The sequence below is a fragment of the Amphiura filiformis genome, chromosome 7 (assembly GCF_039555335.1).
Source record: "Amphiura filiformis chromosome 7, Afil_fr2py, whole genome shotgun sequence".
NCBI classification, from domain to species: domain Eukaryota; kingdom Metazoa; phylum Echinodermata; class Ophiuroidea; order Amphilepidida; family Amphiuridae; genus Amphiura; species Amphiura filiformis.
In genome coordinates this window covers 3,035,332-3,062,385 of record NC_092634.1, presented here as the reverse complement: position 1 = coordinate 3,062,385, position 27,054 = coordinate 3,035,332, and the positions used below count along the sequence as shown (strand labels likewise).

Here is a 27,054-nt window from a genome sequence, read left to right as displayed (position 1 = left end):
TCCGGTTCAACTCATATTTTATTCGTTGCCGTGTATATTTTGACGTCACAAAAAGTATTCGAAGCCGAATATTCGTCTTCGAATATGCACTATGAACCGACCCTTACTGAAATCTCAAACTGGAAGTTGTCGTAGCATTATAGACTACCATTTAACAGGTGACAGTTATTAAAGTACTTATATGCAGTGTTATTGTGATTTTATGAAAAGAACACAAAAGAATAACTTGATCCGTTAAATTTATGTGTGCAGTCTGAATCACTTTTCATTTGGAGCAATTAGATCTCTCGGGGTCTTCCACTGGCCCCAAACGTCCACCCGCCATCGCCGCTCGGCCCCGAACCCCATTTCTTCACATTATGTTAGCACACCATTTTTCTTTGTAAAACGACGAACACCACTGTCAGTAATTATTACTCAACTGTTGAGTTATTATTCAACTGTTGAATCCCCCCCCCTCGAAAAAAAAAAGGAATTTTTACAAAGACTACACTGGTGCAGTGTATTTTGTAATTATGCCGATTTGAAATAACAAAAGACCGATTTTTAATCAATAATTGCAACCAATCATAGATTCAGAATTTAAGATATCAAAGAGAAATGTGGGTTAAATGATGAGTTTTTAATACTGACCGTCACGTAAGAGACATATATTTCCCAGTAGTAATTTCCAATCTCCCATCTGTAGAGCTGCTGTTCCTGTGAGTTTGGGCCATGAAATAGGATCAATGCTGTGAAGAAGCTCCTTCCTAGGAGAGGTGCTGTTGGAGCTGTATCAAATAAATGATTATTAATTACATTTAATTAGCAATAAATGGATCAATGGTCTGATAGATTGGTAAAGATTTGAATTCTGCTGTGACACTTGTGAAATAATGTTGTTAACATGAGGTCAAGAAAAAAAAACCAAGGTTTGTCCACGGCGCACGCGTAGCTTTTAAAATCTTTGATTTTTGTTTTTACATTCTGAAGAAAGAAACGAAAATACAATTAAAAAATGAGGGGGTTAGAGCGTATAGCACATAACCTTTTTTTTATACTAACATCGGCATGTGACGCAAGCTCCCGTTAGGTGACACTAGCGAACTGACACTATGGACCACGATGACCTTATCCCAATTGCATAGTTCAATAACCTCAATTAGACAATCACAGTGCAAAATTTGACCTCAAGTTGCAGAGTATGAGTTTCCGTACCCAAATTTTCAAAGGTCATTCAATGAATGTACACCTTTATTGGGGTTAAAGAACTGTGCCCTGATAGATGAGCATGTTGTGGGTCATAGTGTGAGAGCCGAAGTTGTAGATCGATTCTAATCTATCTAAAGAGAAAAGAGGAGCGTCACAACTTCACAAAGGACAGGACTATCCAAATATGACCAGAATACAACATGAGCAAAGGTAGAATAGAAATGATAATCCATGAAAATTTAGAGATTGCTGACAGGTTTGTGGTTAAAAAATATCTCCTAGATTGCTGCATGGAGCTTGCCCATGGTCTGATAGACTGGTTCTATTTGGGTAAAATCGCGTTCCTACCGGCAAATTTACGTAAAAGTTGGCATCCAGCTAATTTTTGTTAATTTGGGTATGCTGAACTCGAATCTGTTGTCTGCCAAGCAGCATTTTGAGACCATGACCTTCAATAAGACCTCCAAAATACTTTTATTCCAATAACACTTTCAAACATGTCAAATTATTCGTCTGGCCCCACGGGCCCCAGAAATGTAAAGTTTGTGTGCGTAAGACCTATAGTTAAGAAGTTATGGGGCACAAAATGTTAAAGTTATGGGTAAAAAGTCAAAGTTTTCCGATTTTCGTAAAGGTTGAGGCAAGTTGTTCACCTAGCTTAGAGGTTTCAGAAAAAGTTTAATTTGCACTGGGCTGCGATGTCTAGTTAGTATGTTACACAGCAACGAGTTAAAAGATATGTAGGATTCCACGGGATTCTATGACATTTGTACTTATTTATCATCTATCTTCTGAACTTCATATCGCGATAGTAGAAAGTATATAAATCTTTTCCTGAATCCCGTGAACTTGAGGAACAGTTTGCATCCATTTTTACGAAAATCGGAGCATCTTTAATTTTCCACCCCTGTACAACATGCAAATGGACCTTTAACCTGTTGAGCCTCATAACTTTGTAAATATATGTCCGTTACATTTTTGTGGTCCTTAGGCCCAGACGAATAATTTGACATGTTTTTGGGGAATTTGGAGCATGTTTAATTTTTACCCCCTGTATGATCATGTAGGGGTTTTCGGGGTCTTTTTTAAGGATTGCGAGGTTCGAATATAGCTTGGCAGACAACATTTTTGAATTTAGCATACCCGAATTATCCAAAATAAGTTATACAATTGTGTACGTTCATACATGCAGGTAGTAAACAAGAAGTAAAAAGATTACAACTTTCAACTGCACTCACCAGGTTATTTTCCCAAATATTTCGGAACCAACTGGTTCCTTCCTCAGTGGGTAATGGTGTGTGAGATGCTGCTGAGATCAGTGTTTCTAGAAGATCTTGTACTAGAGTTGCCAGTTGGTTTCACTGATTTCAGCAAGCTGTTGTACACTGGAGATAGTTCGTACCCCTGCGAGGTGTTGATTTTGGGCTGCGGGTCTCTCCTAATGTGGATCGCTGATACAAGGAAAATCCGTGAAGCAATCCACATTAGGAGAGACCCGCAGCCCAAATTTAACACCTCGCAGGGGTACGAATATCTCCAGTGAACAACTTTCGTGAATTTCAAAAAATGAAATTTATTTGATATCAGAAAGACATTCTTCGTATTCAGAATGCAATTCGATATGTCTGATGTGCTCTCATGTCTCACAAAAATACTATCGAAACGCTCAAAACGCTCATTCCAGATCCCTTAACCACCACGGTCACTGACATTTCTCATGGCAAAGGATATAAGCCATTCAACTCTAACAAGAACATGCTTCATTAAACCGTTTCCTTACATAATTGCTTTCCAAACATCAATTCCATCTATCGCTTTTGTCATGGTGTCTCTTCCAGCTAGGCCCGAAAGGATGGTTGGGAACCAATCAGTGACGTGGATCCACGCATGGCTAGTGGTACCTTTGATTGGATCAGGTAATAACGGACTATGAATAAATCCAACTCCACGGACACCTCCCTCATAAAGAGTGTTTTTGGATCCTCGGAAAGGCCAATTATTTCCAGAATATTGAACAGATCCACCGTTATCTGAAAGAAAATGGTTAATTTATAAGTAGACGAAGAATGCTAATAATTCGTGACCAAGTCTTAGAACAAAGGTTTGAAAGTGTTTTTGGCATGTCTGAAAGGTACTGAACAAATTTGGCTTGGGCTGCCCTCTTCAAAGTGTCAGGCATTATGGTAGGGGCCAATTAAGGTCAAACAGGGTTCAAAATTATACATGATCCCAATTCTTTTTAAAGTATACCAAAGTACTCCCTGGTCATATAGTTTGTCATATGTGCAACCTTTATGGTTACGGAGTTATGGTCAGAAACGTGACAAAGGTCAACGCACTTCTGGCCAGGTGCATTTTTACTAACACGGTTAAAATTGTACTGTTGACATATTTCTTTTTGTACAAATCCAATAAAAATGAAGATGTTAAACTCACATTTTAGTGACGTTTCACCACTACACTATAGTGGTTTCATCAGACTGGCAACTCATCACATCTGACTGCTTCCTTTTATAGGCAACAGCAACCGCTATAGAGGGCGTGATGAGTTGGTCAAAGATGTTGTTGAGTGAGTAGGCCCCCTCGTCCTTGTTTAGAGTGTCTTTTCCTTTTCGGCGAATCCAGATGGCTTCTTTCAACCATCTGGTGATCTTGTCAGCTTCTCTATCGATGACTTTTGAGTCCTCCCAATTGATGGAATGGTTTGTCGAGGCAACGTGATCGGTGATAGCTGACTTGTGAATATCTGTAATTGATTACTTGCGGCTGGCTCGTGTGTAGGGCTTAGTTTCAAATTTCTCCACCTCTTTTTGGTGTTCTTTGAGGCGAACGCCGAAAGGACGGCCGGTTTCTCCGATGTAAGTGCCAGCACAGTCCCCGCAGGGGATTTCATAGATCGCCTCTGCTTTTTGTTGCGGGAGGAGTTTGTCCTTCGGGTGAACAAGCATACTGCGGATGGTACGGTGGGGTTTCATAGCAGTAGAAAAAACATGTTTTTTGAAAACTCTTGAAACTCGCTCCAGATAGTCCCTCTACATAGGGAACTACCACCATGCCTTTCGACTTTTCACTGTCATCGTTATTCTTTGAGTTAGACTTTGTTTTTGGAGTGGCTCTATTTTGTTTGACTTTTTTAATTGACCAATCTGGATAACCGCAGCCAGATAACGCTTCGCGGATATTGGACTCCTCTTTCTGTCTGTCCACTTCCTCAGTGACTATAAAAGGAAGTAGTCAGATGTGATGAGTTGCCAGTCTGATGAAACCACTAGTGTAGTGGTGAAACGTCACTAAAATGTGAGTTTAACATCTTCATTTTTATTGGATTTGTACAAAAAGAAATATGTCAACAGTGAAATCTAACAATCCAAATGAACTTGTTCAAAGAAAAAAATGGCCGTCAAAAATGCATAAAATCAGGCACCGGGTATGGGTCAATATTAGGATGCATCATGAGCCCTCAACGTTCAAAGTGACCATTAATTGTGTACATATTCTTAACATGCTCCACTTGTCCTAATGAATACATGAATACAAAAGCCACCCAAGTCCATGGAAAGTGATTTTGAGAAAACATTTTAATTCCTTCAGTTACATTTTCCTGGTAAATAGGCCAAGTTTTACATGCAAATGAGTGGATTAATTCACAGTATTAGGTATGACGATTAGCATTTTGGGGACTTCGTGGGGGGCATTTTGTATGCCGGACTTGGGTTGTTTTTTGAATCACATAGTCAGTGTATTCTTTACCCTTTGCTCTCAGTCTTTTTTCTTGTTCTGTGCCCATTCAGGTTCATTTCTGCGTTACCACTTGTGCTATTGCGTCATCACTATCGCTAATCACCTCAATTTAGCACGTCAGCCATCTTGCCAGGTTTACGAGGGCACTAGTATGTGTACAAAAACCACCCAAGTCCTGGACTTGGATCATGGTTTTGGATTTTATATGATCAATAGACGTACTTGGATTTGTGGTGTTCTTTTATACATATGATAGGCTTATGTATAAGCAAAACTTTCCCATGCTTAACTCAATTTGGCCAAAGTATGAACTTGGGTGGGTTTTGTATTCAGGTATTCAAATATTAATACCTGTCAAATTTTACTTAATTCTAAATTTGTTTTATAGGATTTTTAGAGTGCACAGTTCAAATGGTTCAGTTTACTGTGTGTTTGAATGCAAAATCTTATAATCGGCCTGCTATAACTTCCAGCTTGCGGTGGATCCTTTAAGTAAAATATGGTGTGCATCTATTTCCTGAAATTACATTGATCAGAAACGAGGCCACGTTCTATCAACGCAAAACACACAAACCTCACCACACACACACACATACATGTATTCGCCAGCAACCGGGGACTCTGTACTGGACAAATGAACTGACGTGTTTTCCTGATTTTCTGCCCCTAACCAGAGACATTGACCAGTTTAAAACAAACGTATTTTTTGAATAATCGTTTTAAGATTATTTTTGTGTTTGCTGGGGTAGGCATACAACTTGCAAGTCAAGATTTACAATTTCAAAGGCTTACCAGTAGAAAAGATGATAATGGTATTATCATAAAGACCGGATTCTTTCAGTGTCTCAGTCAAATTGCCTACACCTTCATCCAAGCTGTTTATCATACCTGCTAGGGTTAGTCGTTGTTCATTAGCTATTATGTCTTTATAGGGCTCTTTGTAGCGTTCTGGTACTTGTATTGGATCATGTATAGCCATATATGACAGGTACAGGAATAAAGGCTACAAAATAAAACCAACAAACAGAAATATTTAAAATTAACTACACTGCTCAAAGAAGTATCGTAACAGTTGAAAACGTCACCATGATTTAAAAACCAAAGAGTATTGTTCCAATTAAAGCCTTAATGTACGATCTTTTTTCAGAATTTAACTTTATTTTTTCAAACCCGATTTTTGGCATATTTGTAATACTTACACATGTTCTAACTTAAATCTATGAGCAAACTGTCAAATTCGCCCTATTTGTAGTAAAACGGGATGATTTTCTGTTGGTCCGACATAAAATCATAATTTTTTAGATTATGATTTTGTGTCGGCCACGATCGCAAACCGTAGTCTCCTACAAAACTAGTTTGGTTACGCTCCGCCACGTGTGGAGGAGCGTAACCAAACTGGCCGCGTAGGAGACTAACTCTGAGGCCGCACTCGCTGTCCTAATCCAAATAGTGCGAGATGTTTCGAGTGATAGAGGTGAAGTTTATGATGTTGTTTCTTTGCAAATTCCCAATGTTTTTTGCGTCCAAATGTATTGGGAACTTTCATAATGATTGCATGGAAGAAAAAAGAAAAATCTAAAAATTTAAAAAGATCGTACATTAAGGCTTTAATAAATCACTGAATATATACCGTTCATACATACACGCTATGTAACAGCGCGCGTGATTGGTCGAAAGCCGGGCATAAACAGCGTTTATGCCCGGTATCCCGGATGTGCGATCACCGGGTAGGGAAAATGAAGGAAAATCGTGTTTTTTAATAATGCTACTTGTAATTTTTTGTTATTATTCTGATGAAATAGGAATCACAAAATGTTCTGGTATGAGCGGCCCCTCGGCATAAACAACCGTTTAGTTATGAATGAACCCCTAAATGAATTTGGACACCTCATTTGTTGAAAAAGTTTTTTAATGGTAAAGGGTCGGATTTCAAAAGTTTCAGAAGTCTCCAAATGATTCTGCATAGATTACTGGGTGCGGTACATGCTTTATTGTGCGCGCCATTTTCATTCAAATTTAAACCATTATGTTTGTGGCATGGTTGATTAATCGATGAAAAGCAGACTTGAACCCCCAATGGAGAATGGGACACCCTGAAGAAGATGGCTAACAAATTCATCAAGCCAGACACAACCCTAGAGTGTTTGCGCCGCATCCTTTTGAGAAAGTGGAACAGCATTGACCAAGAAGAAATAAGACACCACGTCAGAAGCATGCAACGTTGCATTACAGCAGTCACCGTGATGGAGGACACATAAGTATTGAAGGAAAGACGGAAGTAAACTGCATTAATTGACCTTTTCGGTAAATCCCATAAGCCTTTGCGAGTACACCTAAGAACTCGTCATTTTGCGTCACGCCGCTCCGCGCCGATGCGCACATCGTTTATCGAACATCGTTACTAAGTCGGCGTGACGTCAAAAGACGAGTTCTCAGGTGTACTCGCAAAGGGTTATGGGATTTACCGAAAAGGTCAATTTTGATATGACTGAGAGTAAAAAATGAATCCATGCATAGGCGTAGATCCCGGGGGATGCCAATATTTTGCTGGGGATGTCCTATACAATCACCCCCCCATGTTGACATCTGTATGTGGGTTTCTGACCAAATTAACCTCATATTTGGCCATTTTAGCCCCCAAAGTGCCCCTTCTTGCCCGCTTCGCGCGAATTTATTCCACTTTTGCACCATATTTTACCAGTTTAGCATCAATATGGCAAAATTTTTCGCGCACTTAGCGCGCATTGGTACCATAATCTTATGCCGCCAAAAGGTGCTGGATTCACTATACTTCAAGAAATCTTTTCCAACCCTCCCCAATTAGTCGGGCTCTCATTCACGCGCGGATGGGAAATAGTGTTCACTTTGATACGGTTTATAGACTGAAATTTTGCGTAGAACACGCTCCCGTAGTCCACTTTATTTAAAAATGTGCCCAAAGAGATTTTTCCGGGGGGTGCCCCTACAATGGGGGTCAAAATTAATAAAAATGTATTCCAAGGCCAATGGTGGTGATTTTGGTGTCTAAATATGTTTATGGACATGCGAAAGTCATTTAGATAGTTTACAAAATCCAAAATGGCTTCCTTATATGTTCCAAAATTCAAAATGGCGGCCAAAATGGTGAATTTTAGGCAAACTTATTTGAACGGCCTTTTCAGGCCGATGGTGGTGATTTGGGTGTCTATGAATACATGTGGACATGAAAAAGTCATTTACATAGTTGATCAAAATTCAAAATGGCTACCTGATACCAAAAAATTCAAAATGGCCGCCAAATTGCCGAAAATTATTCTAACTTATTTGAACGGCGCTCTCGGGCCGATGGTCGTGATTTGGGTGTAGGTATTCTTGCGGACATGAAACAGTCATTTATATAGTCAAAATTATCTGAGATCAAATCTTATACCCTAATTTCATTTTCTGTAAGGGGTATGGGGGCTCAATTTCGGTGACAACAGACCTTGTGATCCGGGAAACATTAAGGTCAAAGCTCAGGTCAAAAGGTCAAAGGTTACATGCCTTGCGATTGTCTGCGCTCTGTGAGCCCAAATTATTTCTAGTTATTATTACTGTTTATTTTTTGTGTAAACACTGAAGCATCCCATGTAATAAAAGAATATAATTATGAATATTAGCTGTACATCATATATAACGATTCGTGTTACCCAAGCGTGCTATAGTTTATGTGGTTTAGGAGGCAGAGAATTTAAATTTAAATTTTATACATGCACTTCAAAGTATTTTTTTTAAATTTAGTGTAAATGAGGACAGAAAAATGTTGAAAATTCTATGTAAAAATTACATTAGACCTCGCCAAAGATTATTGTTTCGTTTTTATTGTAATCTAATCACTTATTTTCTGAAATAAAATTTGGGGTCTAATGTGGATTTTTTTATATAAATGGAAAACTCCCGAACGTTTATACCAAAAAATGGTTGGCTCCATATACTGATATAGCCACGTGCAGTCCACCCGGGCAGTCCGGAGAGCCAAAATCGATAATGTATTGTGCATGTATATAGGCCCATGTATTGTCGTATTTATGTATGTAGAACGCGCAAATATCAACAATTAAGCGCTAAAATAAACATTAATGTTTTTAAGCAGATAAAATTCCAAAATATGGCACATTTTCTGTCTTTGCTAGTGTGGCATAAAGTTACGATTATATGTTCAAATAAGTTTCAAGATGGCTACAACAAGCCAGGTAGCCGAGCGGTCTAAGGCGCTGGAAGTAGGCCGATGCTGTATGCATGATAACCCCACCTCCGCTGATCTTAAAAAGGGGGGAGTTTCTTTTGCATAATAGTTTGAAAGTTACTCTTCTATAGGGCGTGTGCACTTATTTTCCGGAATAGCCCATTTGTACTTGTAACGTAATATGCTAGTAGTTATCATGGTCTTTGTGGAATCTTTACCTTTTCAATTGTAGTATGTCGTTTTATCACCTTTTGAGCTTCTCTTGTCAAGAGCTCCGTTGAATAGTGACCACTACCGTCCCAGGCTGGATCAAAACTCTGTACAGTGTCATTATGAAGATCCAATCCTGTTATATTCTGATTTGGGAAGTCATGTATTAAGTAGGTGTAATGATCCATTGTGGAACTGTACATACCTGTGAAAATGCGATATGATATGAAATTGAATTTCAGACAAATAGAACAAAGTACACTTTATCCTGTAGTAAATTTACATTTTTAAAATGATATTAAAACAGGGCTGTTAACCTTTTGGAATTGCTTGGCGTGAGACAGAGCCGTACCGGGATTAGTCGACTACAATGTTCATTTTGACCCATGATTATTGATTATTTGAGCCATGGCGACCGAGAATCTCAAAAGGGGGGAGGGGGGGGTAGGAGCAACAAATTATTTTGATGATGCGTGAGATTTTAGGAGTGAGATTATACTACCTTGGTGTGAGACCGTGAGAAACTGACAAAACGGGCAATGCGTGAGAGTTGACAGCCCTGTATTAAAATATTAAAAGTCACGACTGGGGGGTAGGAGCAACAAATTATTTTGATGATGCGTGAGATTTTAGGAGTGAGATTATACTACCTTGGTGTGAGACCGTGAGAAACTGACAAAACGGGCAATGCGTGAGAGTTGACAGCCCTGTATTAAAATATTAAAAGTCACGACTGAAAACTATATGGTAAACTTGTACAGTTATGTTAAACCTTCCCACTATGATATTAATATATGCGATAATTTTACCCACCTATGTGTGGAAAACATTAGTTGAGACTCGTATGTGCGAAGAAATTGCCATTTTTGGGCGAGAAATGCGCAGCATTTCTCGCTCTATTGCGATGGGTTTTGGTCTACTTATTTCCTCACAGCGTTGCAGAATAAAAAATAAAATAATCGTGCTGTCTATGTAATCAGGAAACTACAGAGGCGATAGTGTACATTTATATTTGTCATTACTACTTCATGTTGATATACAAACAGTGCTATAAAGTTGTTTTACCAAGGAATGTGTTTGTATTAAAATAAATAATTGTTTTACAACTTGGATGAACTAGAATTACTTTTATGCAAATCCGAAAATTGCAACAGATATTTTCATTTCTTTAAGATTTAGCGGTATTGCCAGATTTTCCATACAGTTGGGCTACATTAATAGCCTCATTATAGTTTTATTAATACTGACAAAATACTTGCTGTATTGTGATTGCTGTTCTACTATAGCGTATAAAATCTGTTAATGATACTATAACCACACAGTCAATTAAGTTATGTCAACATGTCCTGTTTTGAGATTGCATGCAAACACTGAACAATGACATCTCATTTACATAATAATGAACTTATGTATGTGAGCCCATTTTAGTCGCCATTATCTTATTTACATAATGGTTTTGACCTCGAGTCATGAGTGGTGATTCATTGTTTAATTGGCATACTCCTCTAAATATCAGGTGGTGGCCGCATTGCATTCTCTAAATTCAGTAAATTTTCATCGTCAACCGTGTAATTGAATGGGATTATTTTGAAATTTTAAAACGCTTGAAATATCACAAACAAATAGGCCTATGTTGATATATAATATAAATACAAGCTAAAACCGTTGGGGTTCGATAATGAACCCCACAAAACTAACCAGTATATTGGAAATGCCGCCTACGGCCGGGAGGTTTGACAAGTTGCCGGCTCGATCATGTCACCCGCCGCCTGCTAAATATTTTACGGTAAAGTCCTATGGTGGAGGGCTATTTTGTTGTGTAGTCCTACAAAGGTGGGTTACTAAAAAGTAGCCTGTACCGTACAGTCCTATGGTGTAGTGTTTTTTATTTTTTTATTTTGTTGTCCTAATTTGATTGCTCTCCTTGGTCTCTTCGTCATTTATATAACTTCCAACACAAACCTTCTTAGGGACGCACCATTAGATTCTCAGGGTGGGGGTAGGAAGTTTAAAAAAAAAAAATTAACCCACTACATGAGCAAAAAAAATCTTTCCCCACTAACTCTAAAAAAAACCTTCCCCACCTAACTGTGTATAAATGCATGATATTAAAAAAAACTTGACGCCTTCGGCGACAAAAAATTCTTTCCCCGACCCCAACTTCCTACCCCCCTCAGTATCAAATGGTGCGTCCCTTAGTTTAATTCTTTCAATCAAAATTTCACTCCTCTGCTATTGATGACAAGTGAAAATCGAAGTAATACTGCATTAGGCCAAATAAAAAATAAACATGTTTCACGTCCCCTCCCGCTTCCTTTTTGGAGGTTTCTTCAATTATATTTTTATATTTTGAAATTCAGTTATAACTTTTTAAAAATTATGTCTAGGATGTTGAGATGCTTTCTATAGCCTTCCTAATATACAAGAAACAATTTGGAAGGTTTTGAGATCATTAGAGGGGCCTACCCCTTAGAACAACAAATAAAAAGAGGCATCCTCCTTTTTGCAGGCATTATTGTGCACTCTAAAATAGCTCTAAATATGGGTATTTACATCGATTCTGCGATACAAAATAAAAAGGCCCTCCTCCTCCTTTTTTTCAAAAACCTGGACGTGAAACATGTTTTTTATTTTACTTGGACTTATCAATATGGAACTACACCTTTATCTTGACAATTAATTTGCTCGCCCTATTCCTTTTAAAGGAATTTTTATTCTATAAAAGCTCAATTTTACTTGTGTCTGGACATCAGCATTCACCATGCATCATTTGTACGTGTATGTTGATCCGAGGGAAAACAAAGCAGGGATTATTGTCCCCACCACAGACACACGCAGGGCCGTTCCTAGGGATTTTGCCGCCCTAGGCAAAACCTCTCCCTGCCGCCCCACCAAAGCGTACCAAAAAGTGTTAAGGGGGTTACCTCTTGATTGAAAACTTATCAGTTTTGACCTATTTGCCCACGACCGTTTTCCTCAGTGGTATCGATTTCTTTTTTATATTCGGTGATGGGGTTGGAAAAAAAAGTATAGTGAATTCAGCACCTTTTGGCGACATAATAAGTTTATGGTCCAAATGCGCGCGTATCGCGCGAAAATTTTTGCCATTTTGAAGCTAAACTGTTGGAATATGGTGCAAAAATAGAAAAAAATTGCACTTTTTGGGACTAAATTGACCAAATATGAGGTTAATTTATCCGAAACCCACATACCCCAGGGCCACATACAGGCGTCAACATGGGGGGAGGTGATTGTGTGGACCATATCCCCCTGGCAAAATATTGGGGGGGCATCCCCAGGATCTACGCCTATGGTTTTCAATATTTTTTATCCCACGTTTTGTTCTTCTTCGGCTTAATGTTTTCTGTTTCTTTTCTCCTCTCTTCTATTTTTTCTTCTGTTTTTCTTTTTTCCTTTTCTCCCCCGTTTCTTCTTTCTTTTTCTCCGCCCCGTGTCTTTTTTCCTTTTCTATGCCTCGTTTCTCAGGTCCCCTTTTCCTTTCCCGCCTTGTTTCCTGTTTCTCTTTTCGCCCCCTTTTATTTTTCCTCCCATTTTTTTCTTTTATCCGCCCTCATTTTGTCTCCCCCTTTCTTTCTCCTTCCCGTTTTTTCTTTGTTCGCCCTTTTTTTTCGCGCCCCTCTGCGTTTGCCGCCCTAGGCGACCGCCTTACCTGGCCTAATGGTCGGAACGGCCCTGGACACACGGAACAACTTGGCCCAGCCTATTTAAAGGTCATATATATTGCTCGGACAACATCATGTCATTGCCAAGCTAATATTATGAGGACAATGAAAATTACTCTTTTTTTGAGAAAATAAGACGTTTAAAATTGATATTCCGCAAAAACCAACTTAAGCGATGAGTTCCTTCGAACGAGACAGATTTGACATAGAAATAAGTTGACGTCATGAAATGACTGCCTGCTTTGCACAGAACGTATACTGTTGTTGTTCACAGAAAAAACTCTGAATTAAGTATTACAAATTTAATGGTTTTAAACATATGGATAAAATCAGCCGCTTAATTTTTTATATATCTATATTAGTTAATTGTGATATTAAAACTCATATGTATATCAATATCATGAGAAATATTTGGGCTAAAAAATAAAAAAACAATTTGAGCTTAGAATGTCAGCGTGATCAATCTGAGACTAGCATATAAACGGTGTTAAGTCCACATGTAACTCATGTACCTGATTTCCCTTTGCGACATTGCAATGCTATAGTTATTATAGTTTCAGTTGGATGAAATATTACAAAGCAAACGCATAGTAACATTACTCCGTGACGCTTTGTTTCCCAAATGAGAACAATAGTCTGCATATTGTTATGCAGTATTGTTATGGTAAATAATAGTACAACTCATTGTTGCTAATATCAAACTTGTCAAAGTAATTGCGATTGTATGATGAGAGCATGATAGTGTCATTTGTCATGTCCGCTTCATTTACTTACGTCATCAGCCAAACGAGGGACGAACATGTACGCTTCAAACGGGGGTAGAACACGTACGAGCCCGAATTTTACACACACAATATTTCTCTTTTTCAGGAGAAATACGAATAAAAAAAACTGCAACGAGTGTCAACTTGTAATGTAATAATATTCTCTTCGAATAGAGATATAATGTGAAAATCACGAGAGACGAGCACTCAAGGTAGACACAATAATCAAAATTATCTCCAAAATGAAACAAAAAAATATGATTATTGGTATGGTGTGAGAGGTCATATTCAGGACAATAGAAAATATGAATAAAAGTGCCAAAAATCATAGCATATGGAATACGGATAACACCTACCAATAAATATTTTTGTGTGGGGAACCACGATTAGTCCCCACACAGATGCAATGATACACACGGTTTTCACCTCTGCCCACTGCCTCTTTATTTCTTTTTTGAACCTTTATACTCACCGCACAATTTTGCCTATGGTTAAAGGGCACATCTATTGCAAAAACAACATCATATCATTGGCAAGCTAATATTATGAGGACAATGAAAATGAGTCCTTTTTTTTTTTTTTTAAGACGTTTAAAATTGATATTCTGCAAAAACCAACTTAAGTGGTGAGTTCCTTCGAACGAGACAGATTTGGCAAAGAAAAAGGATGACGTCATGAAATGAGATGTGCCCGCTTTGAGAAAAGGGACTATAAACGCTCTCAATGGACAGAACGTATACTGTTGTTGTTCACAGTAAAAAACTCCAAATTAAGTATTACAAATTTAATGGTTTTTAAACATATGGATAAAATCAGCCGCTTCTTTTTTTTATATATATTAGTAAAATGTGATATTACAATTCATATGTATATCAATATCATGAGAAATATTAGGCCTAAAAAATAAATACATAATTTGGTGTTTGTTAATGGAGTGGGGAAGCTTTTGTACAAAATGTGTTCATTATAATTAGGATAAAAGTGTTAATTGATGGCCCAGTTTTCTTCTAATTCCAAATATTGAACATTTTTATCCACATTAAAAATACACTTTTGATTTCATTCAAGATGCCTAAAGCGTTTCAAGGACATATTTCGGGGATTGTAGAAATGCAATGTTCGTGGCTTCGGACTCTCACCACCCAAAGATCCCATTAAAAAAAGCCATAATTTAGGTCTAAACGGTCTCTCACTCAATGACCCATACTTTGCGTCCAAAATGACCTAAGAGCGAAATTTAACCTAGTAATGAATGTCCACAAATTTGGAGTTGGGTACGGTTCAACATTTTTGAATGACCAAAATGTTGAGGACCGGTGATCGATGTAGAAAAATGGTTTTCGAGCAAAAGTTGGCTTACTAACGAATGTCCAATCTCCGCCAACTGCTCATTTTATGAGTATTTATCATCAATGTTTCAACATCGGATTTCGGGCAAACAAATAATACTTTTCAATTGGCCTAGCCAGGCCAGGCCAGGCCAGGCCATGTTTTGTATATGGTCGAATCCAACGAAAAGTGTACACGGCATGTTCAGGGCCATAACTTAAAAGTATTAATCAATTGGCATTCGTATTGTGTTTATTCGCCTTGATCATACGCTTCGCGCCATCTATAATAAGACCCCCTTCTTAGACACAGAGACCCCAAAACATGCTATTTTTACCCATTTTTTCAAAATATTTCTTAAAGTATTTTTAAAAACGTCTAAATCAGTTATGAAAAGAAGTCATTGGATTGAATCTAAATTGATTTCCTGAAAGTCGTGTATTCAAAGATTGCCTGTTCAATTTTTCACATATTTGTACATAATTACGAATTTTTTGTGATCATTTTTTGAGTGGTATTTTTTTACATTACCTACGAATACAATTTTTCATAGCACTAGATATATCTTTAAAAAATGGAAATCACTAATAAATGCGCAATTGATACAAGCTTTGATATGTCCAATACTGAAATGCATTGCATTCGGGCATCTTTATTATTGTGTTTAGCTGCCAGAAATTCTAAATGGCACAAAGGTAGTTTTGGTAAAAAATATGCATTACCTCCGAATACATGTTAAAAGCTGTGTCATTTCCACAAAGTGAGAGAATAGTAAACAATAGTTAAGCAATAGGTGCAGGGTAATACACTCTTTATTTCTACCAAGTTTCAATAGCCTGCGTTTAAATATTTCTGAGATGTCAACAATAAAAGCAAGTATTCGTAGGTAAATTTCGGAAACCGAATGTTACCTACGAATACAATTTGACATCATGACAGTATTGTGAAACACCGCCATTCATGCCAATGCCCATATTGGTACATAACGAAGGCCTGTATGTTTGCTATCAAATCATATTTAAATGAAAGTTGCGAATTCACATACATGCCCACCATGCAAAACTGAATACGGCTTAATTGTTGAAAAATATGTACTGAAATAGACGACGGTCTGCTCATTTGAAAGAAAAATCAGATTCAAAGAAGATTAGAAGGGATAAATACTTGGATTTGTCAACTGTCATGTGTGCTTCATTTTAAATGTTTACCGACCTTCTGGTGTCTGAGTAATTTGTGTCCAAATTGATTTATTCGAAGGTAACTTTTGACGTTTTCGCTAAGGTTACCTACGAATACCATGGAAAAACGACTGTTCTCATTGTCTCATGATCTAGACAACATAATGATGGACCCTGGTATAAAGCTAATTGTAGTTGCCCTCAAACGAAAGGCCACAAGACGTAACTGACTCCAAGATGGACTTCACAAGTCTGCAATAACGGTTTTAAGCGAGTTGTGTACAATTAAGCAAATTAAAGTCACTTTAGTGCCTTTGTTTCTTACTTCAATACTCTTTCAACCGCTGTGAACCGACATTATTAATACATGATAGGGTCTAAAGTATCAATAAACGCACATAAAGAAAATGATACATTCAAAGTGCTTTATAAAATGAAGTTTTGATTGGGATATCCACCAAAAGTCTAATTCGTACCTACAAATACTGAAATGTTACTTACGAATACAGCATAATACATGACATGTGTAATGAAGTGTCGCTACCAATGAAAATTAATTGTCAAAAACTTTAAGCGGTACCCCAGGACACTATTATTACCCATATACGGATTCATTCAACAATTATTTATTATGTAAAATTGCTGATTAACTACTTGTATATCAAAATGAAGTGGTCAAAATCTTGCTAAAAGCATCAAAAATTTTTGATCTAAGGTAATAGCATTTATTCATTTGGACGTACCATCTGAAAGAGATCTAAAACTACCATTTTATTAATTCATTACCATAATAGCAAACTTTAAACCTCTAAACTCAATATAGATATTGTTAAATCGCTCATGTTACCTACGAATACCCGGGTTTGTTCACCTTTTCATTGTATAAAGCGTTAGGTGTATGCTTATAATTCCTAATAATCTTGAAAACATATATCCTAATAATTCATATAAAATGTGTAAATTAATTAATAAAAAAAAAAAAAAAAAAAAAAAAAAAAAAAAATAAACTTCATTTTCAAAAATAAACTAGCATAAATTGACTAAGATCATATTGATCGCGTTATAAAAATAAAACAAATATTTTCTGGTTGAGCTAGCATTTTCCTGACACCCTGTGGTCTACATTACACGAAAAAAGCGTTAATGGGAATATTCCATTTGTTTTAGGTTGATTAGTATTGCGATAGTGAAAGCATCCTAGTGGTATTCGTAGGTAACATTGGGTTTTGATATCACATTTACTATCACACGTCCTGGATTTATTTTTCAAGATTAGTAATGGCACTTTTGGTTCCTATAAGGCCAATATGTCATCAATCAATGGGCAAAAGGAAAAAATTGTGGAGACATTTTTATTTCGGACATTTATTTTTCGCCCGTGGACACTTTTGGTTGGATTCGACCATATACCCATATGCATTGTATTTGTCTATTATATAGCATAAGTGACCACAAAAAACAATTAATCTGACAAAAAATGTGAATTTACATTTTTTTTTGCATGGCCCTGTAAGAGCTATTTTCTTACATAAAACAAATGATGGCACAACTATAATGATGATACTAATGATAATCAAGTTGTTGGTTAATATCTATATGGTCAATTCCAGCCAAAGCGGGAAAAAATTCTCTCTGGGGGCCATTTTGAAAATGTTTTCCTTTTCAATTCTAGACTTATCAAATGAGACGATCATATCTAGTGAATCATCAGGTGGAAGTGCCATCGGATTGAAAAATACCTTTTCTTGCTAGACCAAATAAAGTGTTAAATGCGCATATGCATGTTACCCACGAATTCAAGCCTTTTTCACCTGTTGTACGCCATAAAATTTCACTTTCTTTAATATCTTTCAATATTTTATGTGTGACTCATATACACTAGAAATCGGTGAAGACTTTGAACGTAAAATAGAATTTTATTACATATATCTACAAAGAAATATTTTGGTTATTACAAATTTTAAGAAAGAACCAGGTGTACAGTTAAGATTGTGTCAATTCTTCGAACTCTTTCCAAAGTGGCTATCATTTAACATTACTGTATTATTTCGAAAGATTAGAATAAATGCTTCATATACATGTAAATATAAAGTTAGATTTTGTATCTCGTCGCAGGATGAGGATCTCGGATGGATTCGTGGGTAACGCCGAATTCGTGGGTAAAGCTATAAGTACTATAGTACCGTTTGGGGTTTGCGTTTCTTAGGTGCATAAACTGTAAGTACTGTAAAAATTATAGCATACCCATGGCTTGAATATGTGCTGATTTAAACTTAAAATAAACAATCTCCTTGTTTTTCAAGGTAAGCATCTATTCGGGATTCGTGGGTAACAAAATATTAAACCGTCGTAGATTCTTTTTTTAAAGCGGTGAACGTATTTTTACGATTTACAGTTTTAAGCGCTTGTCAAACTAAATTCAGTGTCCAAAGTCATTAAATGTTAATTTAAGTTATGGCAATTATGTTTGCTGGACTCGTGGGTAACAGTTGATACGTGGATAACGTCAAATTTGATTTTATGGATCACCTCAGATTTATAGAACGAAACTTCGTTTCATGATATAGTCATTTATGGCATATTCACTTAACATTTTTCAGAACGATCATTTTATTTTTGATACGCGGGTAACAAAATTATTAGCCAAATTGACTTAATGGCCTCTAGAGTCCACAAACTTTGGTGGAATTCAATCGTTTTACTTATGATGAGAGATCATGCAAACGTTTTTCTAACGGTAATAATTTCATTTTGATTGAAGGACATTCAATGACTTATATGGTGCTTTATCTTTGAATTCGTGGGTAACGCCAATTCATTTAAGCCATCATAACTTGTCCCCTGGTATGACTTGCTAGTAAAGGCCTATATGCACAAAGAGAGCACATTGGACGTGACATGATATGCTCCATCAATAACGTGATTTCCTTTATTAAGAGGTACTACACCCTTGATAAATTTGTGACTATTTTTGCATTTTCTCAAAAATAATAACACACTGGTAACAAAAGTTATGTATATTATAGGGCAAAGAATCCAGTTACTACACTGGAATTTCAGTGACTCAAGACAAGCGGTACGTTATTTATGATAAGAAAAGAGGTACCGCTAGAATGTACCTCATTTCTTAAGATATATAATGAACCACTTGTCTTGAATCACTGAAATTTCAGTGAAGTAATTGGATTCCTTGCCCCTATAATATACGTAACTGTTGTTACCAGCGTGTAGTTATTTTTTGAGAAAAATGCTAAATTAGTCACAAAATTTATCAAGGGGTGTAGTACCCCCTTAATGACATTTTAAAGTGGAAAGTTAACATAGAGAGAATTTTGTCCCGCTTTCGCTGGAATTGACCATATACAGCTGTACAATTTATTTCACATCCATCTTTATATATCTCAATGTTTAGAGAGTGTCAGGTAGAATGAACCAAGGGTGGGCTTTGGAATGTAGGAGAAGAAACTAATAGAGAGAATACAATAGATAGTTATGTAACAGTGTTAACAAATATAAAAGAGAGAGAGAGAGAGGAGAGAGATGAAGAAAGATCTAGATAAGGCTTAAGGGAAGGGGTATGAACGTTTGGACAGTATTTATTGTGGGACATTAGAGCACATCAGACATATCGAATTGCATTCTGATATCAAATAATTTTTAAGCCTTCCAAATTCGGCACATTTGCAATACATGCAATCATAAGAAAATGGTCAACTTCGGGCTTGTCGTTTTATATGAAGTCAAACTATAAAATTACTGGGACTTAGGAAAGTTGTAATTTAAGACTAGTAGTCATATGAAAGTGATGTTTTATAAATTTTGAATCTGGACCACATCGCTTTGGGCCCCCTGAAAATGTTGAATTAGCAGTAAATTTCATCTTCGTGAGGGCGCTGTTCTAAATGGGTATGCATTGTATTTATCCTATATATAATATCAGTGACAACAAAAAATAATTAATCTGACACAAAATGTGAATTTAGGGGGCTAAACTTGCCAGTTTACAAAACATACACATTTTTCTTGCATATTTAATGACCGCGTGACACAACGCGCAATTACAGACATTTTGTTTCTACTTTTTGACAAATTGAGCAGTGTATATAAGGTTTCAGACCTCCCTCTTTTTTTTTTTATAAAAAAGGCACAGACTGCCAAAGATGAAATTTATTTAAAGGGCCACTTTTGGGTCCAAATTTAGACCCCCCTAATCCAACTTTAATTGGCTGCCACAGAAAATCCTTTAGAGCTACAGACCTCAAATTAGCAGGTTTTTAATATTTTTACAGGTACAACATAATATGAGTAAAATATAAAGAAAATCTGAGGGGGTCAGATGGGGGCCTCCTTGATTATGATATGGCGTGACCCTATTTTATAAAATCGACTATGGCATATCTAGATGTTCATGAGATATCGGTCGACCAAGAGCATGGAGAGAGGAGAAAGAAAGAGACGGGGGAAGGGAGAAATGATTGGTTTGTGTGTATGTTTGTTTGTTTTTATTAAAAATAAATAGTTATGATATCATACCAAAGAATGTTTCAAATCCTCGATTGGTTGGTAAACAATCTTCCTTATAAAACCCCAGATGCCATTTGCCAACTGCGTGTGTAGAGTATCCAACGTCTTGTAATTCGTCTGCTAATGTAACCTCATCTGATGGAAGACAAGATGGATGCGATGCCCCAATCACATGATGTTGTAACCCATATCGTATCTATAATTATAAGAATAATTGCATAAAAAAGATTAACGGCGAAAAATAGTCCCGGCTTGCAACGTGTTTGAATTTAGAATTCGGTCGCAAAGTCTCACATGTTTCTAAAGCCACTACACAAGAAGGTGAGCTTTTACCGGGGTCTCTGATACTAACTATTGGGTTATTCCAGTTGAAATGAAAGACATGACCTTAAAGCCATAATGTACGATCTTATAATACGAAATTGGTAATGTAATTGTAATGTTTACACATGTCCCAACTTGCACCTAAATGGAAGCGGCCAAATTTGTAGTCTTTGTAGGTCAACAGAGCAAAGTTCGACATATTATCATAATATAAAAATTATGATAATATGTCGTCCCATAGAACTGCATGTTAAATGGCCAAAATAAGCAGTGAGGTTTCGTTCACTTTAGCTTGTTATTTCAACTTAAAATGGACAGCAGCTCTTCCTGGCAGTTATTACTAATATTACTTCAACATTTTGAATAAAGAATAAGAAAATAAAAATTTGAGGGAAATCCTATATTAAGGCTTTAGTCTTCCACACAGGGAGTATCCGAGTGTGAATATCAAATTGGGTTACCCAAATGGGTGACTAGACTCCATATGAAATCTGCACTCCCAGTGTGGGAGATTAAGTTATTGTTTTCTGTAGAGGGTATATGGCTTCCAACTGGAATAGCCCATAATTATTCATTGTCACTCCATTTCCATGAGAAATGATATATGAATATTTCCAATTAAAGTTTATTTTCGTTGTTTCCATTCTACCAATTTGAAAGAAGTGTCACCGACCAGCATGCCCACCAAATATAATATTTAAATTTAGTTAATGGTCTGAGCTTTCAATCCTAGCAGGATATTGTCAGGCGGATGTGAGTTCATAAAGGCAATGTCGGGGATTATAGGTCACAATCGATGGGGGAGAGATCAGGTCCGACCAGGTACGACCGAGTCTCCTACACAGGTTACGCTCCCTGTGGAGGAGCGGAACCAAACTGGCTGATGTGGAGACTAAGCCAGTTTGCGTCGGTCTGATACTCGTCTTTGACCATGCGCAGATCTGGCTGGTCAGGAAGATATTTAATATCCCGAATTTATAATATGCCTACCAGTTCCACCTATAACCGATTTGCTAGAGAATATTTGTAAATTGTTACCATGTTTAATAAATTCGTATTAATCGTATAATAAAATGTGGCCAAATGTAAATTTGTGTACATAGTGTGTGGATCCACTCTTCTACGGACTTGGCTACTAAACATGTCGGGAAGGATATGGCGGTATGCTGACCTGGGTCAATATGTTCTGGGCAGATGAGGTCCGACCAATTGCCTAAGACCTTGTGTGCGATCATGTGTGACAGGCAATTCCCGATAATAATAGAAGTTCCCTGATATTGTCAGAGTGAGCAAGAGCCTCGGGTCCATTGACAAGGAGCAGTGTGGGCCCTTTTAACATCTTCTTTATCTGCCCTATCTCATTTTCGCTTTTGCTCGGGGCCTAACCTAGCCGGGATTACGCACTTTCAGTTTCCCACGCGTTTGAATGAGAATTGGATTGCGTACTTTCCCAATGTTTGGTGAGCATATTTTTCCAATATTTTGAGAAGTTGACGTCAAATGTTCTATTCTATATTGTTTGTCAATAATGTCTGTTGCCAATAGTATGTTTAAAGTTGTAATTTTGTGTTTTTGATCGCAAAGATCGGATATTATTATTCCCATTTCGAATTCTGAACCCTTCGCAAGGGTGCAGAATTCGGCAGAACTTTGACGATAATTTTGCCTTTTTGGGCACTAAAATGCATTCGATCCTTAATTTTGTTTCAACCGAATCTTTAATTAGCAAGCACAATAAGGTGGATACCAATTTTATATACATTGATGAAATTTTAAAGATTTTTTTTCAAATTTCTGACCTTGACAAATCGTTAAGTGTGTATTTCCCATTGACATCCAAAATGGCGTAAGCCAGTCCTTACTATACATAGGCACGGCGTATATAGGACTGGCAAGGGAGTCTAGCCTAACCTCCGGACCCCTGGACTTTTGTCACTGTGCCTTTTGCAGGGGCGTAGCAAACATTTGGACCCCTTTTCTTTTGTCACTGTGCCTTTTGTAGGGGCGTAGCACTGCCCTATCCAAATGTTTGCTACGCCCCTGCAAAAGGCACAGTGACAAAAGAATCATGGGTGATTGAATGCAGTTTAAAATCCCCGCCAAGGACGCACCATTTCACATTTCAAGTGGGGTGGACCCGACGGGGACCCCGCTATGGCTGTAATTGAGGTGCAATCAGACGTGGTCTAATTCAGACGTCGGCAAATTCGCCGATAATAGGTGATCAAAAGCGATCGGAATGTTACAAAAGTACAGATCGCATTCAGCTTACTTCATATGAGATGATCTTTGAAAAAATACGGCATAATTTGTCTTGGTGCTTGCGGAATGCCATGCAGTAAAATATTAAAACGTTGCGGCAATTCATGATTGACAACTAGCAATCGGCGTGTCCTTCGTATCCTCCGCTCTCAATTTCTTATCCACTCACTAATCCTCACAAAAGCTTTGTGTTGATTACGTAATGTGTGGAGGCAAATTGCAATAAGTACAATGAAATAATGAGTAGGGCGGGCTTCTTCTTCATCTTACGTAACAGTAGGCCTATTGTTCTCCAAAAATAACCCGGAAGCTTGTCGTCTGGCGCTCTAGCTGAAATACAGCAAGATAATGTAAGATACAGTCTCAACGCAGGACTACCGATTCTTATTGTTCTACAAGGCTCACTCAGTCATTTAATGAGGCAATACAAACGATCGAATTTGGTATTCAAATGAACAAAATTTTGAGTTACACCTTTTCAGTGTAAAATTTTTTTTCAGTAAATGTCAGGAAAAAATGTAATGCTTCATACTGTATTTTTTTTCAAATCTTAGTGTTAAACTTAGGCGTGAAATTCAGTCATTTAGTGTAAGATTTTAGATTTTGATAGGCTTCAACTCTGCCCGCGAGCCTTTTTTTGGATCAACCTTTTAGCTTTTCAAAGTAATATAGTTGGCTAACGAAGGATTGTTCCCAACTTTCTAACGCGCATCACCGTGAGCGATATATCATAGTTTTGTCAGAATTTCCGTTTTGATTCCACCTTTTTTTACTGCCGGCTGAAAATTTTTCAAAATCAACGCGTGAAATCCAAGGCATTGTAAATCGATATCCCCGGGTGCCATATGCAGTGATATGAAGACCGGTATGGCTACAGTGTTGCCAGAACTTCAATATAGCAAAGAAATTCCCAGGCCTAATGTGTTGAAATTTGCTTCTTCTCAAAACAACTTTGCCCAGCATTTGGTAAAAAAAATCAACAATGTTACATGCAATTGGGCAATATTTTAAACAAAACTTTCATTTACAAAACATAAATAGGCCCTACTACGCTGTATATTTTATAAACGGTTTGGAACACACTTCCAAATACCCGGGTCCAAATAACCTTCGTAACATCCCCAGACTTTCGTTACCGTATTTAAACGGCAGCTCAAAACCAATTTTTGTAAATTGATGGTTTTTATGTTTGTTTGTCAATTTCGTGCTTTACGCGCTTTGAGTTCCTCATCGGAAGATATTGTGCCTTATAAGAACCATTCATTATCATTGTTAACTTAAACCTGTTCAAGCAATTAATTAAAAGTGCTTGCCTAAAAACAGAATAACTTGGATGTTAATACTTGACCTAGTGTTTCAATTGTCATGAAGGTGACTGGGTATGGTGCCTTTTGTTTGTGTTTGTTTGAAACTGCTTTTAGAATAACAATACAAGGTTAAACATGGAAGTTTATAAAAACAAAACAATTAAATAACCTAAAGAAAAAAAAACACATTTGTGGCAACAATGAGCCTTGCATTGAAAGTCATATTTAAAATGTGTTGAGTACCACCCCAAAGTTTCCCTATATACACCCCCTACTACCAGACAGGGTCTAATTCTGCATAAAACCGGGCAACGTTATTTGTATAGATCTGCTGCGCATTCAAATTGCATTGTATTGCATCGTAATTTCATTTGTGTCTATGCTAATTATGTTTACACAACATGAACTCACGTGTTTTCAAGCAAATTGGCCGATAATAGGTGATCAAAAGCGATCGGAATGTTACAAAAGTACAGATCGCATTCAGCTTACTTCATATGAGATGATCTTTGGAAAAATACGGCATAATTTGTCTTGGTGTTTGCGGAATGCCATGAAATAAAATATCAATACGTTGCGGCAATTCATGATTGACAACTAACAATCGGCGTGTCCTTCGTATCCTCCACTGTCAATTTCTTATCCACTCACTAATCCTCACAAAAGCTTTGTGTTGATTGCGTAATGTGTGGAGGCGAATTGCAATAAGTACAATGAAATAATGAGTAGGGCGGGCTCCGAGGTGGGTTTCTTCTTCATCTTACGTAACAGTATTGTTAAAAAAAAAAAAAACCGGAAGCTTGTCGTTTGGAGCTCTAGCTGAAATACAGCAAGATAATGTAAGATAGTAAATGTCAACCTGTATTTTAGCTAGAGTATCTCGAGCTACCTACTACCCACCTCACACACCTCTGCACCCACCCCACGCCCGATAGGCCTATACATAATATTACATACCGGTATAATATTTATATAGCACGTTATAGCTATACATTTAAAAAAGTATAGCCCTATTATGACAAATAGGCCTACATGTCAAATTAAAAACAAACCCGAACACAAGCCTGAAGGGTGTAATGAAAATGCCAACACTCATTTTACGTAGGTTTGGACAGTACAACGTGCGTCTCTTAATACGGACTAACCTAGGTAAACAAACAGACAAAATCAAAAATGGTCTACATAATCATGGAAACCATATTTGCCATTGCAGGCTATCACCATGATCACGGAAGCAAATATCCAAAATTCACTTTAATTTACCAAAGCACCCAAATGGGAGATTTGGGCTACAAAATCGCCCGTCGAGTAATCCTGCTTTCAATGCAGAAGAGACCTGGATTAGATCAATGGAATTATCGACTATTTATGCTGTTTGCTTTCGAGATAAAGTACTGAGTTTGAGATTTTAGGAGCATGACGTGAAAAAAGGTGAAATTAAAACGGAAATTCTGACAAAACAATAATAGATAGACCCACACGATGTGCTTTACAGAGGTGGGAAATATCTTTCCTTAGCGAATTATATTAGTTTGAAACGCTAAAAAATGAATTCCGAAAAAAGCTCGTGGACGGATGTAAGGCCTATAAAATTCATAAATCTTACACTAAACGACACAATTTCATACCTAATTTTAACACCAGGATTTAAAAAAAAAATGTATATCCAAGCACAAGTTTTTAACTGACATTACTGAAGAAAAAAAAAATATTGCTTTATATTTGACCGAGAAAATTAATTTCGTAGCAAAAAGGTGTATATCTGAATTGTGCTGATTTTAACATGTATCGATCGACTTTTAGCGCGACTATGCATTTCTAAAGAATCGGTTGTCCAGCGTTGAGACTGGATAGTAAATGTAAACCTGTATTTTAGCTAGAGTATCTCGAGCTAGGTGCAATTGGATTCATCTATACCCACGGGCTTCCGGTCCCACCGGCCCTGTAACTTACCGGATAGCGTCCAGTCAAAAGTTGCGCTCTCGTTGGCGTGCATACATTATGCACATAGTAGTTATCTAATATGACTCCATGAGAGGCTAGCTTGTCAATATTGGGTGTTCTTATAGCTGATCCATGCAGTTTGGCATTGTAGCCCACGTCATTGTAGCCTAAGTCGTCAACAAGAATAAAGACAACATGCGGAGGCGACCTTCTATTGCCATTTATAGCGGTATCTATATAAGTTGACTCTTCTTGTGCTTTCAGCAGCAGCTCTAGGCAGATGTATACAGCCGAAAGTACTGCAACGAGAATTGCTAGTCTGAAATATACAATTGACATCGTTCAAAAATACAAATCACAACTACAATGCAACAGGCCCTATGGCCAAGAGAT

At 37.2% G+C, this 27,054-nt stretch overlaps 1 protein-coding gene across 1 annotated transcript; it reads right to left on the bottom strand.

Moving 5' to 3' along the window:
- Positions 1-524: 524 nt before the first annotated feature.
- LOC140156628 (arylsulfatase B-like) lies at positions 525-27,054 on the bottom strand. Its single transcript, XM_072179562.1, has 6 exons — positions 26,671-27,054; positions 20,834-21,020; positions 9,355-9,551; positions 5,725-5,935; positions 2,972-3,221; positions 525-770 (listed from the first exon to the last, which is right to left on the bottom strand). The coding sequence occupies exons 1-6, from the start codon at positions 26,998-27,000 to the stop codon at positions 623-625; spliced, it is 1,323 nt and encodes a 440-aa protein (XP_072035663.1). The 5' UTR covers positions 27,001-27,054; the 3' UTR covers positions 525-622.